This window comes from Mesocricetus auratus, unplaced genomic scaffold (assembly GCF_017639785.1).
Source record: "Mesocricetus auratus isolate SY011 unplaced genomic scaffold, BCM_Maur_2.0 Super-Scaffold_100006, whole genome shotgun sequence".
In the NCBI taxonomy this organism is placed as follows: Eukaryota; Metazoa; Chordata; class Mammalia; order Rodentia; family Cricetidae; genus Mesocricetus; species Mesocricetus auratus.
Genome location: NW_024429190.1, coordinates 42,574,901 through 42,595,768, shown reverse-complemented (window position 1 = coordinate 42,595,768; position 20,868 = coordinate 42,574,901). Strand labels below are relative to the sequence as shown.

General features: G+C 44.5%; 2 protein-coding genes across 4 annotated transcripts in view; both read right to left on the bottom strand.

Moving 5' to 3' along the window:
- Nucleotides 1-9,656, bottom strand: part of CUNH4orf19 (chromosome unknown C4orf19 homolog) — a 76,838-nt gene extending 67,182 nt beyond the window's left edge. Inside the window, exon 1 of one of the 2 annotated variants that reach the window (XM_005074388.4) lies at nt 9,115-9,656. The gene's annotated coding sequence lies outside the window, so the exon portion shown is untranslated. The remainder of the gene's footprint in view (nt 1-9,114) is intronic. The other variant, XM_013116519.3, reaches the window with a different exon arrangement.
- A 1,319-nt stretch (nt 9,657-10,975) lies between these two features.
- The window catches only part of Nwd2 (NACHT and WD repeat domain containing 2), a 156,314-nt gene continuing 146,421 nt past the window's right edge, over nt 10,976-20,868 (bottom strand). For both annotated transcript variants that reach the window (XM_005074389.4, XM_040747096.1), the window contains 2 exons: nt 18,035-18,624; nt 10,976-17,115 (listed from right to left, as the gene is read on the bottom strand). In XM_005074389.4, coding sequence (XP_005074446.1) covers nt 13,183-17,115; nt 18,035-18,624 — 4,523 coding nt within the window. In that variant the 3' untranslated portion in view covers nt 10,976-13,182. The remainder of the gene's footprint in view (nt 17,116-18,034; nt 18,625-20,868) is intronic.

The following is a 20,868-nucleotide window of genomic DNA, read 5'->3' as shown; positions in this document are numbered from 1 at the left end:
CTCATAAATGCTAAGTTATTCCCAGATGCTGGGGATTCTGAGAGGGCGGGAGCTCATAGCAGAAATAGAGACTCTGGGTCAGTCAGTGTACATGGGTTTTGGCAATGAATCTAGGCTTACATGCAGTTAGCCAAACCACTGACTCCAGTGAGCCTCAGCTTCCTTGTCTTTGAGTGGGGGGATATTGAACCAAATGGTCTCTAAATCCCTGCTGGGACTTAACATTCTAGAATGCGCTCTGGGTTCACAAGAGAGCACAGTCATTTGGGGATAAGGCGACAAAAGCTTCCACAGCACAAGTGAGAGACCAGGTTCATTTTCTGCCGACTGTTTTCTGATTTCCAAACCACAGGTAAGAATTGCAGAGTTCAGAGTTCAGAAACAGCTCATGTAGACTTTGACTGTTCCTATGACCCCAATTCTTATCTGTTTGGAATTTATTCTTCCTGATTTTTCTGATGAGTGTTCCTGTAATCATTCATTTATTAAAATACAACTTTGTCTTCAACAGAAGGGTTATGAACAAACCTTATTAAATACAATGTCCATCTTAGTCAGTGCAGAGTGTCACATCGCACCTAAAAATTTTTATTTAACTGGTACTCACTGATGTGATTGTTTGTTTCTGAATACAATAGAACTCCCTGTATATGCAGGTCATAGCCTTCAACCATGACACCCCCTCTTTTGCTTTTCATTTCCAGTCAACAGACACACCCTGTAATCTCACCTGGCATTGCTAGAGTCCATCCACTTATTGCTTCTACAACTAGAACGTCAACAACATCTTGGTGTGTGTGTGAGTGTGTGTGTGTGAGTGTGTGTATGTGTGTGTGTGTGAGAGAGTGTGTGTGCGTGTGTGTGTGTGTGCGTGTGTGTGTGAGAGAGAGAGAGAGAGAGAGAGAGAGAGAGAGAGAGAGAGAGAGAGAGAGAGAGAGAGAGTGTGTCATTCCTCAGGTGCCATCTACCTACTTTTTGAGACAAGGTCTCTCAATGGTCTGGAATGCACCAAGTACAATAGACTAGCTGACCAGCAAGTCCCCCAGTCCCTTTCTGCCTCCTTATCACTGGGATTATAAGTGCACAGCACCAACCACATCCTACCTTTTTTTTTTTTTAAAGTGGGCTATGGGACTCGAACTCATGTCCTTGTGCTTTTAAGACAGGTGCTTTGCCAACTGGGCCATCACCCCAATCTCATCAATGTTTCACCAGATCTCTTCTTTTCCTAGTTGTGCCTTCTTGTTTGTTATACTCCAGTCATCTGCATTTCTTAGTACACTCCCGTTTAAAACCTTGTCAGTTTCTCACTGACCAATACTGACTTTCCCCCAGGATGTGCTTCGAGAGAAGAGGCACAGGCAGTCCGGGATTTTGGGGTGTGTTTGTAACCTATGCTTTAGGATGGAGATTGAATTACATCCTCTGGAGATGGCTAGGAAGAATGTTATCAGAGGGCTTTCACCCAGAGGTGGCTTGTCTGCTTGGTCACCGCTTTATCTCCAATCAGCACAAAGGGCTTTATGAATTAGGAGCGGATATGAGCAATTGCTTTGCTCTGGTGAAGTGAGCCTGTGCACCCCCCCCCCATTGGCAGCAGTATGGGGCTTATCTCACACCTTCTTTGTGGTGACTTAGGAGCCCATGTCTTTCTTGGCAGCTCTCAGTAGTTATTTCTGAAAAACGCCCCATGGAGAAGGAGTCTCTATCTAGTTCAAAGGACTCTCGCTGCTAAACTCCTCGATGAGCTCCTACCCTCGTCAAGAGGGGTCCCATTTGTCCCGGTGAACCTTCCACACAACACAATTACAGAGGTAGGAGGGAATTCATGAGTGCCCAGAACACGATGTATGTTTGTGTTCATTCCTACTCATACTCCATATTGGACTGGAAAGGCTGAATGGAATCTAACACCAAGTGTTGAGGCCAGAGGAAGGAGATTTTCCCACCATGCACCTAAAGTGAGGCCATGCCCCTCTCTTTGAAACGCTATAAAAGCCAACTAATTGTGAAATCCCTTCATGGCAGTGAGGACCAAGAGAGGGCCACTTTCCTGACTCTCGAGCCACCCCACGTTGCATTTTCTTTAGTCAGAACACTTAGCACAGGCAACGCCTAGGAAGTCGGGTTTCTCAAGAAACTCCTCTTTCCTTCCTCACACTAAAACCTTGGCACTCACACAGATGCAAACATGGAGTCATTACTAGAAGCATTTCAAACTATCCCCGGGCAGGTATTTGAGTAGGAAATTTCATGATAAGGAAATACATGTCATTAGAAACACAGGGAAGTCCCTTGTGTTCCAGCTTGAAAGTTCCTGCTATTTCATGGTGTGGCTTTACAAAGAGGTGAAAGTGAGGTGAGCTGAGACATGTCAAGCTTGACAGCCCTTCCACCCTTCCCTTCCATCCCGGACTCCAAATGCTGCTCTGCCCTACAGGCCTCATAGGATTCCAGAAAACCGAGGTCCCTGAAGCTAAGGGTCAGATACATCAAGTGTGGCCTTGTGTAGACTAGGAAGTAGCCACTGTCCTGCTGTTATGCAGGTTAGCACAATCCAGGACAGTCAGGTGTGATTTCCGAAGTCTCAAAACAAACAGTAGGCGTGAACCCTCCTTCAGTCCAGCCTCTCCTGGGACAGCCAGCCCCATGTGTTATTCTGAGACTCAAGCAAGAATCCCAAGCTGCAACAAATGCTTGGAGATAGAAGAAAATGAAACCCCACCTCTCCCGCTTTTCTTTCCAAGGGCTCACAGAAGTGAGGGGACAGGAGGGAGCAGAGGGAGTTAAAGGGGACCACACATCCACCATGCACACGGTGCTCTGTGTGGAGTGACTGGGATGGTTCCTGATTGATGGATGATGTGTGTCCTGCTTAGACAAATCTGCCTCTGGTGGTCTTCCAAAAATCATAAATTCACTAGCTTTTGTTCTATTTGGCTCACACTGAGGGGTTGAATTTGGTAATTTCACCCTCTAAAGCTACTTGGCTTCCTTTTTTGTTGTTGTTTGTTTGTTTTGATCACATAAACTTAACACTCCTTTTGCAGCCATTAAATCCTGGAATGGAGGTGGGGTACTATTAAAACAACCCTCTAGCTAGCTCTACCCCAGTGACTTTGCTACCTTCCTGTTTCCAGGTGCTCCTCCCAAGAGCCACAGCTTGGCCTCAGGAAACACTGGCCTTTCCCTCCGAAGACAGCAAGCATTCCACACAGCAAAACTTAACCATAGAGTGGGCTTGGGACTAAGCCCCCCAGTGTGGAATCAGGTGGCCTGGAGTGGGCTTGGCCTGGACTTTTATTATATCTATAATTAGAATACTTGGCTCCCTTCACCAAAACCAGATCTTAGTGTCAACCATAAAACTTGCCCTGTCAAGTTTAAAGGAGAACAGAGACAAATTGTATTCTGTGAACCAAATCTCGACTGTCTGGTCAATTATTTCTGTTTTATGATTCTCTTTAGAAGTGACTAGAGCATTAAATGCATTTTGTGACATGCCAGGTGTTAGCAAACCAGGACTCAGACTTAGGTCACCTTAGCTTTAAAGCTGGGTTCTCTCAACTACCTCACCTTGGCCATCAGTGGTGGAGAAACCACCAGGAAGCCATTATGGGAAGGGTCTGCTCTGAAGTACCCATCAGAGCACAGTAGACTTGGGTTAGAGACCTGAGTTCTAGCCCCAGGCTTGGGCATATCCTTGAACCATTCCCTTACCTGTTTTGGGGTTTTGCTTACCTATGGTGAGAAGGATTGTCCCCTCCCCCAAATACCCACCCCTTCTAGTCATGACTCTATCTCCTGTGGACATTCGTGAAGCTTCAGCATAGTTATTTAAGCAACACGTAAAGGCCAGGCATCTGACCACATATCGTGTCATGCTTTTAATCCTAGCACTCAGGAGACAGTGGCAGGTGGACCTCTGTGAATTCCAGGCCACTTTGATCTGTATAACAAGTTTCAGGCCAGCCAGAGATAGACAGTGAGACCTTCTCTCAAGTAGAAACAAACAAACAAACAAAGAAAGAAATAAGACTTAAAACCAAAGATGATGTGAGGAAATTTGAGATAATACTAGAAGCTATTCTTTTCAGCTCTGTACTTCTCCTGGCTCCCTGTCCTCCTTCCTTCTCTACTAAGCTTCTTTGAGAAAGCAAGCATCCATCTGATTTAGTTGCTTTGGGAGTGTGTGTGCTCACACATACAGATGAAAGTGCATGCTCTTTAAGGTTGCACTCACATCTGATCTTTAAACACATACGCATTATTAAAGCTTTGAGCATACTAGTATTAGCTGTGAGATACTGCGGTGCCTCTCACTGGGGTAGAACACAGAGGAAGCATTACATGGTGGTTTCCAGTCAGGCCTAGGATCCAAGGCCAACCTACCACTCAGAAGCTATGTTCTTTGCCTGATCCCTACTAACACATCTGGATCTCAGTTTCCTTACTTGTAAAGTAGGGATTCTACCTTAGCTGCAGGCACCAGAAGTTAAGATAATTATGTAAACTGTGGGGTTGATATAGCAGGCTTTGAAAGGGGCCACAAGGGTCCAAGGAATTTTTTTTCTTAATATGACTTTGTAGCTTCTCAAATTAAGAAGTGAGGTCTTATTCTCCACCCTCTGAATTAGAACTCGGCTTCCCGACTTGCTGTTGAATGAGTAGGATCAGTTGAGCCTAGGCCTTGCTTCTGTCTCCCTCCTAACATCATGTAGAGACAACAGGGGGGCAGCCTGGGAACCACTGAACTCAGCCTCCTAGCTCCCCAGGTGACTGAGTCGACAGTCAGCTAAAACCCAGAGGCGGTACCACCTTGGTGAGCACGGACACGTGAAAGAGCTTGGGCAAGCCTCACCCAGCTGAACCCAGTCCCAACTGCTGACCTACACAATCGTAAACTCAACAAACAGTGGTTATTTTAGGTCATTATGTTTGTTACAAACCTGTGTTACTAATCCTTGGGTCATTCGTTACACAGCAACAGAGAACTAATGTTGTATATACAAGCAATTTTTCAATAAACAGAGGCTAACTATATTGTAGGGCAAAGGTTAATTGAAAATGGGATCTATGTATCCTAAAATTTATGATGGTTAGTCAGTAGCATGAAGAACTAAGAACCAAGACTCAAATTCTGGACCTAGTGGGCAGCTGTATAAACTTATATAATATTGTTTGACAAACTCTCTGATCTAGTTTCCTTTTTTCTCATTTTTAAGTTATTTAGGACAAGTGACTCTTTAAGTTTCTGATTTCAAAAAATACTTATTTACTAAAAGACAGTTATGAACTCCAATAATAACGATAAAAATGTTATTATTTTTTTGATAATTTAATCACGGACAAACTTCCCTGTATTTCTTTGCTGGCTTCCAGTGGGCTGTGAGTAAAATATCTCACTGTTATCATAACAGCCACACTGAACCACTAGGGTGGAATCTCTTTGTGGACTATGAACCCAAATAGCTAAGTTCATCAGGGACCAGAGAAGAACTAATGTTGTCGAATGACAATGATTTACAGGGGAAAGCCAGCTTTGTGCATTCATTTCTAGGTAGCAGTAACGTTTGGGAGAAGTGATAACTGCCCGCAGTCTAGTCATTAATCAGGAAGTATACTGTTTTATAGCTCCAGCCAAATCTTTGCATTTACCTCATACGACTGACCAGTTGAGGTACTCAGTTATTAGATGGGGTAGGGGTGGTGTGGAGAACGGGGAGATGCAAAGAAATTTCAAAATTCTTTTCTGTAGCTATCTTCTCTCGGGTTAATGGACAGTGAATTTCAAAACACAAAATTAAAAATGTATACCAATACATGTTGCATGCAGCTGGGCGTCAACTACTAGGAGAACTCCCCCCCCCCCCCAGCACAAAATGTTTTTCATAGACCATTTACTACTTTTCCAAACACAGGCTGTCCTCTCGGTGACACAGTGCAGGACATGTTCAGGCCAACTTGGGGAATTAAACAGCCCAAAAGTCAGGCGACTTTTATTCCAACAGGAATTTAAGGTACATGAGACAGGGTCTACATGAGACAAAGGTTTATCTTCATTTTGCCTTAATACTTCAAAGTCTACGTGAGGAAGCATTAAGTTGCTAACAATGTGACCATCATTATCTCATTAACCTTCTTTCTGTGATGGAAACTGTGTGAAGTGCGGTGTAACTGTACTCTATATTAGGAGCACTGTATTGAAGCAGGGCTTATGGTTACTAACCTGGGAGCGGGGAATCTAATTTGGAAATGGCATGCAAACTAACATCGAAGACCAGAGTCATTAGAACTTCCTTACAGTTAAGATTGTAGGTGCCTGAATATCTTCTCAACTGACCACCTCCTCTGTCTGCTCTTCTGGGAATTTGTGTATCCAGCTGCCTTCGGCCATGTTTGTTGACTCCCCCATTCCATCCTTCTCACGGCAGCCAGAGTAAACTTTCAAGAACAGATATGTGCCTTGCTTTAAACCCTTCAAAGGTTTCTCCCAAGATTAGATTCTTCAAGCCGCAGCTGTCTGTGTTCCTAGCACCCTGCCAACTGCCTGGAGTCAGCGGGCTCACACACGTGTGGTCTCTAAGGCCAGGCCAGAGTTCATCTGATTTTAGAGAGACACCTGTGTGCTGAAGAGATCTCACTGCTCATGGTAAAATTTCAGACACCACATTAGCTAAGTTGCAACCATGTACCTATATGGTCACCCTATCTGATCTCGGTTAGCATTCACTGCAGCTCAGTAGTGTCTAGGGTTTCTGACAACACTGAATCATAGGTTAAGCTATTTAGTTATCAGTCTCTCATAATCACAGCTCATGGTTTTCAGTATATTTTAAGACAGGGTCATTTTGACAGTCTACAATCTTTCTGAAGATTCCAATCTCCATGGGGCCATGACATTCATGGGGGGAAAACCAGGAGCAGATGAATGATCTGATTTTCAGTTTGTTCTCCTCAGTAGCATTCAGGAAATAACCAGAGTAAGACCGGTTTCAGTGAGGGACCAGCATGGCTCTGGGATTAAGAGCAGGAACTAAAAAGACCACGACTGGGCACTTCCCTGACTGCCCTGCAGACAGGGAGTTCTCCACGCCTGTCCTCCCCCATTCTCCCCCACGATGGTACAGTCAGCTCTTGCCAGATCTCCTTTTCTGAATTATCTAGGGAGACTATCTATCCAGACAACCGCTCTAATGATGAAATTAGAAACTAAATAGGTTCTTTAGTCAAGAACCCAAAAGAGCCTAAGATTGAGGGTGACTGGGAAATTGTAGAACTAGGAACATGTGAGACACTGTTTAGGAAGAAGAAACTAGCTTGGAGGAGGCTGGTATTCAGTTATCAGAAAACACCCAAGCAATGGGTTCCTGGGGCACCTCCCCCAGGCAGTTCTGAGTGGAAAGGTCTCAGCATCTGTTTTGCCCTTGCGCTGAGACTGGCTCCTGTCCACAATTAGAGGACACCATTTTCAGGCTCTGAGAAGTGCTGGGTCAGAAGTCAGGGAATCCTTTCATTTTTAGGGACATAGTATGTGCTCAAGCAATAAGCAAGTTTTTTTGTTTGTTTGTTTTTTTCATTTTAAATCCCAGGTGTGTAAAATCTCTTTGGGATGTAGTGAACACGGGCCACATTTAATTTTAGGCATTAGTAGGTATTGAAATCTCCACTGACAATTGAATTCCTGTAGAATAAGTGACGGAGCAGGATCAAAAGGCGGGTAGAGTGGGTGAGCAGGAGAAATGAGCCACAAGTCACTGTCCTGTATCTGTCACCTCAGCGAGCATTGGAGCTGGCTGTTTACTGAGTTTTCACACTTTGGAGAAACACAAAGAACCCAGCACTCTCCTAAATGATGGTTAACTCCGTAGTGTTGTTACAGAGATCTTCCCTGGCACAGGGATTTTTACCAAAGGGACTAGCACGGTGTTTTGGGGACACTGGTACTTACTTAGATGTAGAGAGCTATTGTATCCTTCTTAAACAAGCATTAACTGGAAAATTATATGGGAGATACTGCATCCTTCTTAAAATAGTATTAACTAGAAAGTTATATGGGAGGAAAAAACTCCAGCAAATATAAAACCTACCACCTCTAAAATTAACTGCTTTTATTTCTTTTTCATCCACTTTATAGGCTTTTCTTTTCGCCAGCGTTTGTTCTTCACCAAAGCTGTTACAATTACCCAAAGCATCCATCCACAAGCCACAACCAACACGTCCTCATAAACAGTTGCAGGGAGACCACAAACACCCTTTCTTTAATCGAAGCGTCGCCTAGAACACCCACTTCCTCTCAATTCATCGCACAAGTGTCTATAACACGATGGAAAACAAAACATTCTGAGTCACTGGAGATGGGGTTATTTTGCTTTGCTTTTAAGGTTAATTACGGTTCAGGGAAGTATATATGCCCCACTGATATCTGCCTGGTGTTACTGGAAGTCTTCATTGGCGACTTTATGAAAATATCACTTCATCAGGCCTGTTCAGGCCACGGAGACCTAGGTGACTGACCTAGGAGATGCTTGCCCATTAGATATTTACAGCGTGCGATCTTTTTAACTGTTTACATCTGGTGCCCAGTCTCCAGCCCCAGGCTCTTGCTGAGCCCACAGCATGGCAGTCCCTCCAGGCACTGTTGCCACCGCCTTAGACCCAATCTTAGGACCCAAGGACATTTCAAAGAAAGGGCGGGGGCGGTCAAATGCCCTTTCCCGTTTTATTCAATAAAAGTCCCCAGATGCTAAAATATGGTGAACCTCGAACACAGGCCGACGGGGAAATATCTCTTGCAATTTGTCCGGCTGAAGTTCCCAGGCACCGCTGAGAACTGGGAGTTTAAAAACAAACCATTTTACAACACCAGCACGGACGCCCCTAGTTTGGGGACCTGAACCGTGTCGTCCGCCAGGTTTTCCAGCTCTTTGGTTGAATTCCGTGACTTTCCCCGAAGTCATCAAACCATAGGTTCCCTCGCCTCGTTTCTCCCCGCGCTCCTCCAGAAGGGAACCAAGAAGTTAAGGGCGACCGAGGAACGAAGCGGGGACTCCCGCCCAGGACCAGCCCTCCTCCTCCCCGGGGGAGCCCGGCGCGGGCCCGGACGCTGCTTACCTGCGGTGGGGCGTCGTCTCCAGGGTCGGGGTGTCCATGGCTTCGCGGGCCTCGGGTGTCCGCGCTGGGACACGCGAGTGGGTCAGTGCCGCTCGGAGCCCGCCGCACCGCAGCCGGAGCCGAGCCGTGGTCATTGGGCCAGCGCGTCACGTGGGCGGGCAGCGGGCGAGCCTCCCAGCCACGCGTAACCCTTTACCTGCGCTCCGACCCGTGTGCGCTGACTGCAGGGACAAGGGGACATCCCGTGATCCAGACTTGAGTGTGAGGGATCAGCGAGCCAGCCGCATTAGCTGGCAGATCGCGCGCGCACTGCTTCTTGCCTGCCTGATGGCTAGACAAACAGCACAGACGCCGCTGCTGCGACGGTCATTCCCAGGGGCTGCACGCTCGCTCGCTCGCTCGCCTGCGTCCTGAAGGCTAGAGTGGGAGGAATGAAAGAACCCTGCTTCCAGACCCCTTCCCTTAGGGTGTCAGGATGTGGGACGCTCCACCGAAAACACGGAGCTTTACCCAGAATGGGTGAAGAACCGGTGGCTTAATCCTGAAATTCGGTTTAAGGTTTGGGTTTCCTTTCCACCTGGCCCAGGGACTATGGAGCCTGTCAGGAAAGTGTGTTGAGCAACTGCGCCACCTAGCTTACTCGTTTTCCTCTCCACGCTCCAAGGCTTGCAGTGACAGGGTAAAACGTGAAGCTGGAGAAAGAACTTTCCAAAGACTTAAGGCCCTCCTTAGTTTCTCACAGTGTTTGTGTTCAAGTTGTCCGTTGCATTCACAGGCATTTACCACGCTCTATGGGAGAACACTTAATTTTTTCGGCTCATTCTTGTACTAAAATAGCTGGGCACTTTTAAATGGTATTTAATGAAGGAATTTATACGTTGTTAAGTGTTACTTATTGAAGAAAAAAAAGTTCTTGTCACAATAAATGACTCTCAGGGTCAGATTCCAGCTTTGTCAGAAATTTTCATGGGGTACTGTGAATTAGGTTGTTCTGATAAAAAAGGACTTTGGAATTTGTCTTGGGGTTTTAGAGTCAGTAGGGAGATACTTTTGTGGCTCATTTCAGTCAGAAAGAGATGAGGGTAAGAAACTTGATAATGTCTTTAGTTTTCTTTTAAACGTTGGATTTTAGTGGGTTTTTTGAAAGTTTGTTTTGTTGAGAATTACATACAAGCTTTCATCCGATTGTGGTTTACATTGCTGAAGCTTTCCAATATTGCCACCATCCTTCCCTCCTTCAGCCATAAGGGGAAGCTGTGTGCCCTTGCACATATTCTCTCCATTTTTTTTTGTTGAGTCTGAAATTCTAGAAGGCAAGATCTATTTTACCTCTGTGTTCTTAGTGAAATTGTGACTAGGTAAATATTTGCTGACTGGATTCATCAAGTATCTCTGTATACTGGATAAAAGGGAAAAACAAAACAACATAAACGCAGGCATTTCTGGTAATTTCCAGTGGTCTTTAATATACTAGCTGAATCTCTCGCCTGCAAATTAGTAAATATCTTAGGAGTTACTGTCACCAAGTGACTGCTGGGTACTGAATATTGTGATGGGCTTTGGGAAAGTTAGCAAAGATGCTGGCGGTCCACTGGAGTCATGCCCACAGTCTTTATGTCTAAGCTTTCTCACCCATAAATGTGGAGTAGTAATGGTACCGAACTCACCAGGCTGTGGTGTAGGTGGTATGGCTTTGTACCTGGAGAGCTTCCGGAACAGTTTGAATGTACCTTTGGTAAATTTGAATAATTACTGGTAATTGAGGTCTTCTACTTCTGGCCAGCCTCATGGGTTAAAAAAACAACAACAAACAAACAAACAACCCCCCCAAAACAGCACCAACAAAAACGGGCACTCAAACTTAAGTAGCTCATCTTTTATTCATACAAACAATACATACACAAGACTGTATATTATCTGAACACTGAAATAATTTTCTAGTGTAACAACTCTGTAACAAAATTTAACTAAATGTAACATTTATGAAAATATAAATCTCTGATTGGGTAATTCATCCCAACAATACAAAGTTTACATAAAAACATTCAGTATGAGCTATCAGTTGCAAACATGTTAGGAAAAATCATTCAGGTCACTTGATATACCCTATTGGCTTTTACACAGAACACTCACACACTACATTTAATCCATATAGGCATTTAATTCTTAGAAACGTATGGCATGGAGGTTCAACTGATAATGACAGAAATAAGGATGCGTTGGTTGAAGAGCTAAAAGTATGGATTCCAGATGATGGGTATATGGATTTTTGCCCTACCCTGGGCTTCCACCTACTGGCTGGTAGCTAAACTAGGAGGAACACACTGAAAAAGGTGTTTGGCCATGGAGTAGGCTGTTGGTATCTGAGTGACACCTTCGAATGCTTGCATGTTAAATCCTTTCACTAGTGAAATACAATTGACTTGGATGCTCTGTGGGTATAGATAATTTTCCCCCGTTATATCTGCAACCAATATGTCACAGCTGTGACATGTTTCTCCTGTTACTCCTGGCATCCCCCCAGGCTTACAGGCTGTAGCTGAAGCCATCACCTCCTTTATTTGCAGTCCACAAAACCAATACCCTGGTGAGGTTAAAGATCAGGCTTCAGGTGCATGATGAGTCTGCAGCAGAGCTGGGACAAAAACAAGCTGGTTCCTTGTCCACTGTTCTGATTTAAGTAGCTTCTGCTTTCAAGGAAAACCAAACCGGCCTCTGGCACTGACTTCCATGAACATGCGGAGGACATGGAAGGAAGAAAAGCACTTTCACCTTCTGAGATACATTTTCCTTCAAATTGGTAAAGTTGTTTCTGTTTTTAATATACCGTTTCATAGTTTCTGCTTTGAAATGTAAGACTAGGAAGGTCCTCAGTCTGGAAGTGGGACAGATAAAGAGGCATACATACAGTGTGCAGAAGTAAGAAAGTGACTACAAACAGGGAGGATAAGAACCTTTGGACACCCTTAGGATAAATGGAATATTTTAGCACAGAGACAGGCATATTGTTTGTCCCAGAGTATTTGGTCATTTATCTGCATTTTACACAGGGCAGAGGAGGAATGAGAGTAAGGCAATGTCATCAGTATTTCAGAGATGATGCGTTTCAAAAGCTTTCTTTCTATTAAGACATACTGCAGGGGGCTGGGAAATAACTTAGGCTTCCCAACAGCTGACTGAAGAGTACAGATTCTTGTTAGTACAATGAAAGAAATGAACAGGTGTTTTGACCAAGTTTGTAATGCCCTTCCTATAATTCTTTACACTCAGCACAAATATGCATCTCAAGAAAAGGTGTGAAAAGATTATATTAAGTGGGTTCTCTTGCAATCCAAGAAAGAAACAGTTTAAAAATGATATATCCCATTACACAGAAACCCTTGCATGCAGTCATTGTGAGTGTGTTTTAATGAATACTGACTCTCCATGTTCAGTAGCCCTATAATAGTGGTAGTTAGTTATTGTTCCAGTCTGTTCACCATCTCACATTTTATGTGGTGTCTTGGGAAACTGGAACACATCTGGACATTTTTCTTCCACAATTTTGCACCGTTAGACCTCTTGTGTGCAGACTAGGTTTACACAGTTGTCAGGATTGAGAAACGTAAAGAGAGATTAAGGCTGCAATTTGCTATCATACCACCATTCAGAATCTAATAGTTCTCTGCCACCATGATTTCAACTGGCTTCTGTAGAACTAATTCTAGTCCAACTGGTCTGTCTATAAGTCTAGATTCTCTCATCTGAATCAATTTAGTGAATTGTGTTGATTCTTATTACACAGCAAACTTAAAAGACTTTATCCTCTCTCTTCTAGGTGAAATGGCCATTTCACTATTACACACATAAGTTCTCTATTTGTCTAATACATTTGGACGAAAAGATGGCACCCAAGTTGAGTCTCGTGGTTCTGTTCTTTTCATAAGGATTTTAATACATTGAGAATTCCAGCATCTTCCCTGCTTTTAATAAATGAGCAGCTTATCATTTGTGATGCAGAAGATGCACTTTGATTTTTTTCTGTTGTATGTGGATTATGTATTTCAGTTGAGCAGGATAAACATCAGGTCAGTTATCTGGTGTGTAGTTGTGGCTCCGGGATTCTAGGGCAGCGCACACCCGGTCATAACAAGAGTTGTGTTTCTTGGAAGGTGTAGCCTCATTGGACTCCGAGGAGTCACTCACCGTGATGGGGCTGTCTCTTGCAAAGACCTCAGTGGACTCTCTCCATAGACAGTCCACAGACACTTTAAAGGAGTAACTGTTCGACTTTGGCCTGGATGTCTGTGTTGCGTTGTTGAAAATCTGCCTGCTATTTGAAGTTGCAATTTTGATTTTCAGTGCGGCGTCTACACGGTCCACAACTGTGTATATTCCTATACTCCCATCTTCAAAGCCGACAATGATGTTCAGGTGTCTCTGTGAGAGTGCAAGAAAAGTTGGTGTTTTGTAAAGGGAACAAGCACCAATGTTTTTGCCATCAGCCAGTCTCATTACAATTAAGCTAGATATCGCATCATTTTCCTCCTCCTCCTCCCCATTCTGGAAACAAATATATACCAGATAGCGACCATCTCTAGAAAGTCTCTGCCTCCAGATGACCCCAGAGGCATGAACCACCCGCATTTTTCCACTGTGTAAATCTAGCACGTTGATATTTTCATCTCCCCGGGATATAATGCCTAGCTTCCCATTGGGAGAAATTTCAAAATCCTCCAGGTTTTTCAAGAAGTTGCTTGGAAGCTGCACACGTCGACAGATCACTTCGTCAGTCAGACTCCAGATGTTTACAGTCTCAGCAGATGTGATAAACACGATGATATCAGGACAGTCGGGGATCAGCTTAAAATTCACAATGGTGATCCCGTCTTCGCAGCAAAATTTCTTGGTGATACTTCCTGTCCAAAGACTGACTGCCAGCACTTTGCTTTTTGTCATTCCTACCACGAAGGTGTTTGCAGAGGTAATAAAGGCATTTTGCAAAGTGGTCAAGATGTTGCAGACCCTGTGGCCTGTGGCCAGTCTCCAAACCCTGGAGGCATTTTCCTCGCAGAGAGAGACCACAAACTGGTCATTGTGTGTGATCAGCAGCTGAGATATCCTCTGCCCATTAATTCGGAAGAGGTTTTCCCCACTGCTGGTGTGCCAGACATACTGGCTGCTTTTGTCATCTGATGTCACCATTATGTCTCCAGTGGATGTTAACACACAGTGTTCAACTATTCCTTCATGCTTAAACACTGCTTCAATGAACCCGCTGCTGAAGTTCCATTTATGAACGCAATCAGAGCCATCAAGAGAATAAATGATTTCCCCTCTGGCAGGCAACACCAGACTCTGGATGGGTTTTCCAGTTTTATCTATGTTGGACATAGCCGTGATTATGTCTATATCCCAAATGGAAAGAACACCACTGGTTGATAAAGACAGTAGCATATTGTGGTGACTAGATTTGACCAGCTTAACTATGGTACCTGAGATTTCCTGCAAGCTTGCCATGCACTGTCCTGTGTCCCGCCTCCAGAAGAACACTGCTGGAGTATTCTCCATGGTTGCAATGATGCAGTCTCCATTTTTGGAGAGCACGGCAGATATAAATCGTTCGTTGTGCCTGGCTCTGAACTTTTCAGCTACCTTCCACATTCCAGTGTCCAAGAGCTCAATGCTCAGGGCTTTACAGATCAGAATTGCGCTTTGGTCCTCCGAAAGTTCAATGCACACCACCTCACTGTCTTCCTTTCGGCAGTCAAAGTCTTCAGTCAGCTGGGGGTTGGATATGTCCTCTGTATTCCAAACAGAGAGGCTTCCCTCACTGTCTACCATAACCATCTCCTGAGCTGTGTCCAAGATGAGGAGAAACTTCACAAAGCCACCTGAGAACTCTGACGTCACTGTACATAGCTTTTCTCCACTCCCTAAGTGGAAAATGGTGGTATTGTTGAGGTACTGGCCACAGAAAGCATACACCCCATCCAGAGAGCACTGGACACAGGTCACTTCATACCAGCAGTGGAACTGGTAAAGGGGCCATCCATAGAGCAGATCAATGACAGTGACATCTTTGCTGGCCTCCAGCCATGCAAGTGCATGTTTGACGGAGAGTGTAAATCCGTTGATGTAGGTGGAGCCACTCCCATGCTTGGTCCCTTTGATTTCCACCTCAGACAGGAGACAGGAATTGACATTGTCATAAATCAGCAAGGTGTTGTTTGTCGTAGCAACTACGAGGTGTTTCTCATCACTGGTGAGCTTCATGCCCAGGATGACAGACTGGGCTGTGGTGATTTGCCTGAGTAGCTGGCGAGTTTCTACATCCCATGTGCTGATGGAGCCGTTTTCTAAAGCTGTGAGAACAGTGCTGGGGTTGCCGGTGGGCAGAACCTCCGTGACGTGCAGGTGGCTGGCTGCTAGGGGGAGACGCTCGGGGCTGTATGTCACATCCATGGATGAGTGAAGAGGAACAATGGAGCAGTATTTAGGTCCGTCTTTGTCACATTCTAAAAGAAGATGTCTAAGTTTGGGCAGGGAACTAACAACAGGCAGCAGCCTTTGCTGAAGCTCTGCCGAAAGGGAGCCTGGGAACGTGATGACTTTATTTCTGATGCCACGGAGCGTGCTGGCTAGGAACTTCAGCTCCTTTTCCTGTGAGTAGTTGTAAGCCAGTTCTATGTCTGCAAGCACTTTGTCAAACTGACCAATTTTGATCATGGTGTAAAGCCAGCTGAAATTCATGATAATTCCGTAAAGCAGGTCATCGGTTTTCCCACACCTTGTCAGATGATACAAGAGCTCAGACATTTTCCGGTGATTGACAAAAAAGATGTCAGGCTCTAGTGGGTTACATTGGAAAACCCAGGGCTGGTCGGGGGCCTGCCTGTCAAAGGACGCTTGTTCCATGAAATGCTTTTCTTCCTCGAGCAGGCTTCTGTTCTCTACATCAAGGCAGCCATTCAAGTAGGGGTCTTCCAGGCTGAAAGCTTTCCTCCTGCCTCCTGACCACACCCCTAGGAAATAATCTGCCAGGATTGTGTGCATCTCACGAATGTTTCTGTCCTCCTGAAGATACAGCTTCTGAGCTATGAGCTGAAGATGTCTGTTGGCCCAGACTAAGAGTGTGACATTCTTCACGTGTCTTTCTATTAAGTATCCATTGAGACCCTCCTTGAGCCTTGCGATGTACAGGTAAGGTACTCTCAAGGGATTGCTGGGTCTGGTGTTCTCATTGAGTTCATTCATAACACTGTTGTCCAGAGCTAACACATCCTCGAGTTCCATTTCGCTCAGACCCATTTTGGCCATGGTGATGTAACCCAGAGCTCTGGAAACCAGTTTCTGACCACACTTCTTCTCCAAGGACCAGAATAACTGTTCTATACTTTCATGGACAGTCACACAGAGGGAGGATTCATCCACGTCCTTGTGAGATCTCCAGTGTCTCACCTCCCTGAAAGTCAGGTTCACAAACATAGGCAGCGTGCACTTGGAGAATGCATTATTTACATAAATCTGTTGGCCTGATGTGACCTTCCTTTTGACCCTCAGCAGCTGGTGTTTGAGGACCTGGCTGCACATCTTTCTGTCCCGGGGAATCAGCTCGATGTAGTTGTCTTCCTCATAGATAAGGCACCTTAGTTTCTGCAGGATCCCGTGTTTGTTGGGCAGTGTGGATAGGATGATTCTCACGAACCGGGGGAGGTGAGCAGGCAGCCACCACAGTTTCCTAGCATCGTCACTCTCCGAGAGCTGCTCCAGGGCATCAAATATTATCACCAGAGGCCTCTGCACTGAAGACTCATTCAACAGGTTTATAAATAAGTCACGAAGGTCGTGGATCTTCTTAGGGTAGCTTTGAACCAGACATCTGTAGTTGACTGCCATTTGTTCACAAACACTTAGAAGGAGTGTCCTCAGATCAATACTCATGTCTGTCGTCCCTAGAAATCTCACGATGACAACCGGGTCAGAGTCTGGCCCTGTGTCTTCATGTAGCCAGCCATAAGCCTAAAACATACAAGCAGAGTTTAGAACGGTGCTGTGCCCTAACACAATCATAATCAATGAGGTTTCCCCCCTAGAGCTCAGACTAACACCAGCCATACAAAGAGAAGCCCTGATCCAAGAAATGCGCAAGCCATCTGCGAAGGCCAAAGTGTTGCCACAAAGCTCATATGCAGGTCTGCAGGTGGGACTCACAGGCAGTAAAATAGTACTTCTTAACCATAGGAAATATTTGTTCAAGTTCTAAAAGCTACAGAGCATTCAGTGACCATAAATCTGGGTACACAGTCTGATACTGTTCTCATTGAAATCCCTAACTTGTGGTAGGCCTCAGATGAAGAAGAAAAATATACACCAAAGTGTTAATTATCTCCTTAGGCTGGGCACTCTTACTGTTGAACTGAGCCTGACTTAGTGACTAGAGAACTAGAAGGCTAATTTTTGCCTGATAGGAATGAGAGAGGTTTGGTTTTTTTTGGTTTTTCGAGACAGGGTTTCTCTGTATTGTTTTGGAGGCTGTCCTGGAACTCGCTCTGTAGATCAGGCTGGCCTCAAACTCACAGAGATCCACCTGCCTCTGCCTCCCAAGTGCTGGGATTAAAGGCATGCGCCAGCTAGGAACGAGAGAGTTTTGAGGAATTGGTTCACCTTTTCATCCAAGTGAGGTAGATGAGTCACAAAACTGAGTGACAAGAGAAAATTGTTTTATAGTTATAGCTTATGTATCTTGTTCTTACAGCACAACTATTACACTAGCAAAAAAGAAACACAGATGTATCCGTCCCAAAAGGCCTAGTTATAATTCAGATAGCAAACAAAGAAAATTAAAGTTGAATTTGATCAAGTTATTATTTTCCCCCAAAGAATCATATTTCTATACACACAGAAGGGAAAGAGCAGATTATTTATCTATTTATTTTACCTTTTTTGCTACTTCAGCCAGCAGTAGAGTCTTCCCAGTGCATGGTCCACCATACACAATGAGAGGGTTGATGTGCCCGGTTTTGCTTGGCAGGATGTATTTGTGCAAGATGTTTAGTGATTCACATTTGTATTCATAGAAGGAGGCGTATGTTTTACATAGTGAAGAGTGCTGAAGAATTTCATCATACAGTGTATCAGTCTCTGTGTCAAAATTCTGCTGCACTGTCGCCTGAATTATGTCAATCATGTCCTCATAAAATTGCTTACCAAGTCCTTCTATGTAATGATTTTCTATCTCCTGGGAATAGCCCAGTTTCATGTCACAATGAGTGACAGACGTGTATACTCTCAGATTAGAGGATGCAACGATGGTAGGAATGAATTCATCCCTGAGTTTTACAAGCTTCTCCTGGGCTTCTGGGTCACGAATGATTCTTGGCTCCGCTCCAGTTATGTCCATGTATTTTCCCATCTCTGGGATTTTCACGAAGCGCTCGATGTTAGCAATTTTCCTGATGTAGCACACACACTTCTTCAGGAATGCTGGAGTTTGCTTGCCTAGAGCAAAGTCAAACTCATCTTCCATAGCTGGAAGAAGTTAAGATGAGGATTATTGCCTTGAACAAAGGAGTCACATGCCCTAATTCCTATTATGTAGCTATTATTCATTCTGGGGAAGGTTATTTTGTTTATAATTTGTAGTGATGCAACATGTGGAATGATTTCCAAGTTCACATTAGTCTTTTCCTAAGCAGGCAGGACCCAGAAGAATAGAATTTTTCATAAAATATTTTATTTCCCTCCCATTGGGAAGGAGAAGTTGAACACACCTTGATAAAGCAAGCATACCAAGTTCATAGTGATGACTTTAAGTTTTAAGTTTAATTTCCCTCTCCAACTTTAGCCCTTTTTAATGTAGAAACAGTAGGGTCCCTTTAGGGCCAGGAAACATGGAGGCAGCCAAGTGACATAACTAGACTCCTGGTTCCTTGCCAGGCCACCCTTTACAGTGTGGTGTCATCATTTTGTTTGAGATGTATTGTACTCTAGAAAAATAGAAATGAAAAAGCACAGCTTAAAATAAAATATAGTCATGTTCTGAATATTGATAAAATAACAATCCACACTACTGATCAATTCCATGGTCTTAGAAAGGTATAGAAAGTGACTTTGTATAGGTCACCATTTCTTCTGAATCACATATGGCTTCTAGTACTTAGAGATGCACAGAAGTAAGCATGCATTGTAAGTCCCACCTTCTCTCCTCCTCTCCCTCCCATTCTCTCTTCCCTCCAGCCTTGGTTGGACTGTTTGTCATCTTGACACAAGCTACAGGTCATCTGGGAAGAGGGGACTTCAATGGAAAAATGCCCCCTCCACTAAATTGACCTGTAGACAAGTCAGTGTAGGCATATTCTGTTTGACGATTGATGTGTTAAGACACAGCCCACTGTGGGTGGAGCCAGTCTTGGGCAAGTAGTTCTGATTGGTATAAGAAAGTAAGCTGAGGAGGCCATGGGGAGTGAGCCAGTAAGCAGCACTCCTCCATGGCCTCTGCATCAGCTCCCACCTCAAGGTTCCTGCCTTGAGTGCCTGACTTGACTTCCCTCTGTTACCAGTAAGTGTAAGATGGGATAAATCCTTTGCTCCCGAAGTTGTCTTTGGTCATGGTCTTTATCACAGCAATAGAAACCATACAGAAACACCTCCTTTCTACTTCCCATCCTCCCTCTGTCTCTCCTCCCTCCCTCTATCCCTTCTTCCTTCCTTCCTTCCTTCCTTCCTTCCTTCCTTCCTTCCTTCCTTCCTTCCTTCCTTCCAGCAATCCCGACTCCTTCTTCATAAACTGACCTTTCTTGAGCAACTACTACGCACCATACATCCTGCTAGTTGTGCTCAGTACAGGTTGAGAGGAAGCAGGCAATGCTGAGAGAAAAATCCAGCAATGCCTGCAATAGTATATATGAACCTGAATAAAAAGCAACATGACAGGGAGTCCACTCTTCAGATCTTGGAGGCAGTGTGCACCTTCATGGTCTAGGGGGAACTTGTGTTTATAGTTCCTGCTGTAGTTTAGACCTGGAATACCCTCAGATGCTGTGTGTTAAAGGGTTGCTCCCTGGAGTCCATTGTTGGGACTGAACTTTTAAGAGGTAGGTGTGGTTCAGTGGGAGGTCTCGGGTTGATGGAGCATATCTTTGAAGGGACTCAGGGGACTCTAAGCTCTTACTGGTTCTCATTTTCATTATTCACCATGAGGTGGATGGTTTGGCAATAAGCTAGTGCTGTGTGACCTTACCACAGGCCCAGAAGCAAAATGGGGACACTGAATTGATTGATCATGGCCTGGAGGCTCTTGGATGGAGCCAAAATAAATAATCTTCTCACCTCGGCATTTGTGATAGAAAGAGAAAGCTGTGAAATAGAATTCCTGATATTTATGCACACATATTCCTAACTTTCCCCTATCCTCACTGGACCCCGTTTTCACTTTCCATCTTGGCACTTGCTTCAGTGGACTTCACCAGAATGATTTACAGCTTTAAAGAACTGCTTGTATATCTGTATCCCGTGGTTGAGGGTCAAGTGCTTTTTGAGTTTTTACACATGATTTTTGCTCTGCCATGATACTGTTACCACACTGGAACATGGTATTGAGAATCTGTGTTCCCAGGCCACAGCGTTCAAAGCAGTGATCTGAAAGTGCAATACTCATCATGAACTTTAAAACATTCTACTCTGCATATCTGATGACCTTTAACCAGCGGTGTATGTGCTCTCAAAACTGAGACTGCCTTATTCCTGCAGATGTGAGTTTCCCTACAGTTTCTG